This window comes from Brassica napus, chromosome C4, assembly GCF_020379485.1.
Source record: "Brassica napus cultivar Da-Ae chromosome C4, Da-Ae, whole genome shotgun sequence".
Lineage (NCBI taxonomy): Eukaryota > Viridiplantae > Streptophyta > Magnoliopsida > Brassicales > Brassicaceae > Brassica > Brassica napus.
The window spans coordinates 60,375,917-60,381,916 of NC_063447.1; the positions used below are offsets into that span (position 1 = coordinate 60,375,917).

General features: G+C 34.9%; 1 protein-coding gene across 1 annotated transcript; it reads right to left on the reverse strand.

Annotated features, from left to right (window-relative positions):
• Nucleotides 1-476: 476 nt before the first annotated feature.
• Nucleotides 477-1,456, reverse strand: LOC125586234. Its single transcript, XM_048756093.1, has 2 exons — nucleotides 1,329-1,456; nucleotides 477-1,170 (listed from the first exon to the last, which is right to left on the reverse strand). The coding sequence occupies exons 1-2, from the start codon at nucleotides 1,454-1,456 to the stop codon at nucleotides 477-479; spliced, it is 822 nt and encodes a 273-aa protein (XP_048612050.1).
• Nucleotides 1,457-6,000: the final 4,544 nt, after the last annotated feature.

Below are 6,000 nucleotides of genomic sequence, written 5' to 3' on the forward strand. Positions count from 1 at the left end.
TGTTCAAAGTTTTTCATATGGAAAAATCTGATAATATGCTTTGTAAAAGATACGGAAGTTTGTATATATATAGCACTACAAGACCATACAACGATCAGTTCATAATAAGCAGCAACATAAAATATAAAAGCCAAGAAATTTTATAGTCAGTTTATACTCATCGTAAGCATTTCCCAAAAAAATTGCATCTCTTTTACACAAGAATTTATTCTAATGTCGAAATTGAATATTTTACTTTTCTGTACGTTTTATTTCCTTTGCAAGAAGACATCAAGATAACGAGTTGGTGCAACCTATAAAAACATAACTAATGGCAACCAAGAAATTTGCATCTCTTTTGATACCTTTGTTGGTGGTCATGCTTACTCTCACATTTTTTTGATGAAATTTTAAATTTATTAATCATCAAGAGCCATAGACCCCAAAGTTATTTATGTACATCCCTAACTTTGTATGAAAAGAATAAACAAATTATCTTAAGCTGTACTAAGTCGTATTGTGAACCATCTTTGGAGGAGTCCTCTCAACTTAGGCTTCTTGTAGTATCTGGTAGACATAATACGACTGCGAATGGTTTTGTCAACAATGCGAGCAAGTTGCCGGACAGGCTTTGCTATGTTGTTGTGCTTTCTTTCATTCCGCTCTCTCCAGATGTAGTAGATAGTCACCTGGTATGCCAAACGGAGTAGGATAGTAGTTAACCTGTCATGCGAACGATGATCAAGTTGTTCTAGTGTGATGTACCAATCAGGATCAGGGGATGTGCCCATTAGAGAGCCAACGACGTCAATCCATAGGGTGAACGTATAGGGGCAAGCAAAAAATAGATGGTCTCTAATCTCATCAGGTCCACCACAGAAGACACAACCACAGGCTAGCCCTTGACCCCAGCTGCTCAAACGATGCCTCATAGCTAACCTGTCCTTTATTGCAAGCCACGCTACAAACGCAAATCTAGGAACATTTTGCGGAAACCAGACAATCCTACTCCATGGTTGCACCACCTTTTGCATTCGGATCAGATTCCAAGTATTGTGCGCTGTGAAAACCTTCTGGAACTCATTCACATCCTTCTTCCAGAGAGCTGCGTCCTCAGTATCAGTAGATAACACTATAGGGAAAGCTTTTATCTGGTCCACGAGTAAATGAATACCAGGGTCTCTGCAGGACCTAAATTGCCACTCATTTCCCCTCAACACGTCACATATTGTGGCATTTCTTACGATTTCAAGCTTTTGGATCTCCACATCTCCAATCAATCATTCTACCAATAGGATGCCATAGATCAAACCAGAACTTGACATTTAGACCATTATGAATGTCCATACGCAGGAAGGTTTTCGCCAAAGGTCTCAGTTTGAGTAACTTCCTCCACACCCATGAACCCGCACTGGTGTCCCGCACATCCCAAAAAGACACTTGTTTGAGAAGATACCGCTTCACCCAAGCGACCCATGAACCCGCACTGCTTACTCTCACATTTATCTCTACGGTTTCAGGTATTATCTTTTAAACCCTTTAACAAAATAAAATCTTTATCTTAAAATCCCAAAAAGTATTTTAAAGATGTTTTGCCTTTATTTGCATTTTATATTTTTATGTTATCGCAAGTTATTAGTATACTGTATTGTTTTTTTATTTTTAAATATTATTAACTTTTTTGATCAAAAATATATGTTATTAACTTTTATGAGTTAAACAGGTGAGAAAGACTGTGAAGCACATGATTATGGCAGTTGTCCTAAGGACAAGGATTGCACTGCCCATTGTGAATCTCTCGGATTCAAATTGGGGGGAGTTTGTGTACCAAGGGAATCTAAAAGTCCTTTATGTTGCTGCAGGACAAATTTTATAAGTCGTCATGTGTCCACTAATTATTCTTAAATTTAATTCAATATGAAATTATGTACTCTCTCTCAACTATATGAATAAAAAATAATATTCAAACATGATATATTCTGTATTATTCTGGTTTGATAATGTATTCTGAATTTTATAAGTCGTCATGTGTTGTTCTTATTATATCCACTGATGAGGTATTGAAGATGTGAAGAAACGTTTCCAGGGAAGAAGAAAAAAATGAATTAAGAGCTCTCTTTCTCGAGCTTCTCAATCTCTTCACGGAGCTTTCTTTCAGCTTCTTCAAGTTCTCTTTCGGCGTCTTCTTCCTCTTCAATACTGTCACGATTATCAAACTCCTTAGTTGCTACCATGGCTTTCACAACAGGGGCTCCTAAAACTACCACCGACTTTGTACCCTTCTTCATCGCCAATCTAAAATAACAGTTGGTCAAGACTCGAGACCAAATACCACAGCCAAAAGCTTCATGTCATACTAAGGAAACAAAACCAGAAGATTGATTAATGAGAGACTCACCACTCTCACACAGGGGCGGATGTAGGAAGGTATTCGGTTGGGGGCACATACTTTATGTCAATTTTTTAGTTTGGGTCATTTCACAAACTTTATACTATCAGTGCCGTGCGTAGGTGTTCAGGGGCTTAAGGCGAATGAAGAAAATGGGGCTTTTTTCTATATATGTATTTTTCAAAAATTGTAATATAATTTTGAAATGAGAAAAAAAAATCAAAAACAAAATAAAATAAGTCTTTATTCGTTTTAGCCTCAGTTTAAAAAAAAAAAGAATCTTTCATTTGACTTTCATAATTTAGTTCTTAAATAATCATTTTTATTAGGTTCTTAAAAAAATTATAATTGATTTTTATATCTTTTTATGTTTTCAGACATAGTTTTGGTGCTGGTGAGAGAAAAAAAACTGGCACAATTGTAGAAAGTATATTTAAATCCTCAATTTTCAAATTGAATAAAGAACATATTTAAAATTAACTTATCTTCCTTATTTTTGTATATATTTAGATTTCCTGTTTGGGATAGATATTTTTGATTTTGGAAACTTGACAGGATAAAAAAGATTTCATTTTCCTAAAACCTTATTTGAAAAACAAAGAAAACTAAAATTTACTTAGGGTGTCAAACCTAGGACGAACACAATTAGAATTTAATGTTTTATAGCTATAATCAGTATGATACACAACATTTCATGAAAATGGGGTCCCAAAATCGTATTATCTCTTGAGGGCCTGAGGCAATAGCCTTTTTAAATGTGCATTAAGCACGGCTCTGTATGCTATTTACTGAAGAAAACTTTGTATCCTATAAATTAGGCTTGGGCACATTTATAACCGAGAACCGAATAGGTATCCAAATTTTTAAATTACATATTATATACCTAAAAATATCAATTATATTTAGTTTCTAAATAATTAAAAATTCTAAAAATACTATTTATCAACCGAACTATCCGAATATTTTTTTACCCAAATATTTAAAATTATCTAATTATCCAAGATTTTTTTAGAAACAACATGAGTTACCCTATGTTTAACTTGAAAAAGCCGAATTATTCAATTTTAAATCATATTATCCAAAATTATCCAAAAAACAATAATCGAATTGGACCCGGATTTTTTCGGATATTAGCCGGTTTCCAACTTTGCTATCCGAACCAAACCAAAAACTAAAATAACCAAATCGAAATCAAACCAAAATTTGTAAATAACCGAACGGTTCCTAAATTTCTATAACCGAAAACCGAACGGCCATGGATAAACAATATACTGCATTACTACTACTAGCAGAACCTTCCAACAGCTCAAGTCCAGGTGAAACCAAACCAATATCATTGCATATAACAGTAGTTCCAAAACCAACCACTACCAATCAATAACCATAATTTGAAAACTGCATCACCTCAATTCACTGTCTTCAGGACAACTTAATGGCGCTGGTAATATATTGCACAGTCCTAAGAAATCAAGCAAACAATGAAAGCGCATAAACAGCAAAACTCACAGAAAAAAAACTACTATGGCTGAGGAGAGAGCTAAAAACCCATACTTGGCCATGCCCTCTGAGAGACCAACGAATGTGCTTGCATTTCCAACATAATCCTCCAAGGTTTCACTCTATTCAACGTTCATAAAACGCAGAACCGTAGCTCACCTGTAGAATATCTCGAAGAGAGAAGGATCCTCAAACTCAGCAAACTCAAGAACACCAAGAAAATTGCATTAGATTTGAGAAAAGTTTACAATGATTTCGATTGAATGAAAAAAGATCACAATGTTTCCGTTTTAAACTCTTTTTCCTCTGTAACAACTTGTAACGACTTTAATGATCAACCAATAAACTTCTGCCAGCTGTCCTTCTTCAACTTCCCATTTCCAACGACTTTGAAGAACCTCCTTCTGTTGATCAAAAAAAAAAAAGAAGAACCTCCTTCTTCACTCTCGTGCTGCCATTTGTTCATCTTCTTTAGCTGTAACAAGAGCTCTTAAAGCCTCCAAGTTTGGGTTGAACTTAGGACATGAGACTATGAGAGAATCTGAGATAAGCCATCGTTCTTTACCGTTAGTGATCGAATCCAAGAAAGATGGGTCGGGTCGGTCGGATAATCCGAGTTGAGTTTAATTGACCCGGTTCTGTTTGGGACGGGGGATTCCATTTTTACATTCTGGTTCGGTTCGGGTGAACATTTTTTACTTACGGGGTCGGCTCGGTTGGATACCAATTTTTAATTACCGGGTCGGGTGAATGCCCTTTTTACTTATCGGGTCTTCTTGAACGAAGAGACAAGCACTACACTAAGGGCCCACAAAGTTTCAAAAGAGTTCAAAGCTCCATGCCCACTACTATCCTGGTCGGTCGGCAGATGACAGGTTGGCAGGGGTAAAAGAGGTATTACAATCTCTTCTTGTGGTTGTTTTCCTTTTTTTTTCACCGAATGAGAGTGGTGGGTGCTGCTCCCTGATGGACTATGTGATCTTTTATATCTAAACTGGGACAGTGTTGTATGAATAGCACACCCACTTATATCTTTTTGGTTGAATGGGGTATGAATGGTCACGAGTAAATGACGATGAATAATGCATTCCTTAACGTTACTAAAAAATATCAACATTCACGAGGAATAAATTTTTATTTTCATTCTCTACTATTTTTTTTTGTAGAGAAATAAAGACAAAAGTATTTCGTATTAAATTTGAGAAGGAACAATCATTTCTTTTCATTCCTGTAATTTTATTCATTTACGTTATTTTTCTATTCGTTCCTCTTATTTTCAGAATGGTCCTCAGTCGAACCCATGTATATATATATATATATATATATGTGACTATCAATTATCAACGTACAGTAATCCAACTTTTTTAATTTTTCTTTTTCAGATGAATCTTTTACATAATACTTAATTGATTGAATACATTTTTAAAATATGTGATTGTTGATATATGTGTGAGAATCATACAATCGACAAAATGTGTGATTATCCTTGTTATGGCCTAACTTGTGAGTAGCTTAGTAACTAGTATTCACTAAAAGAGTATGTATATGATCAAATATGCAAGAAGTAAATGACCACATACGGAATGGTTCAAGATAACGATAATATCATTTTCTTGGACCAACTAATCATCCTCTATGTACAATCAAGTTTCTAGGACTATTTAATCTCTGGTCCACTCGTTAATCTAAGCTTAAATAAGGTAAAATAAATTAATAAACAAAAAGACTAAACTATCTAAAATCATTATCTAAATTCTCAAGCTCTTACATCGCTCATTAAATGTGATCCAGAAAGAAAACTAAAGAACCTTAAAAAGTTGGCTGATGAATATCAAAATTCAATATCTACAGCCAAAAACCTGAAAAACAACACAATTTTTTTACATAAGCTAGTCACCATGACACCATCTCTCTCTCTATATATATATATATATGCATATATACATGTATGTAAGATATGGTGAGATATGAAGAAACAGTTAGCTTTCCCTGACTCCCATGAAGACAATGACCCAACATCACCACCATCATCATCATTCATCATATATCATCATCATCACCATCTCTTTTGTTTGTCCCTTCTTTGAACCACCACTTGCTAATACCTACTGGCTACATACAGCTACTTCTCCCTT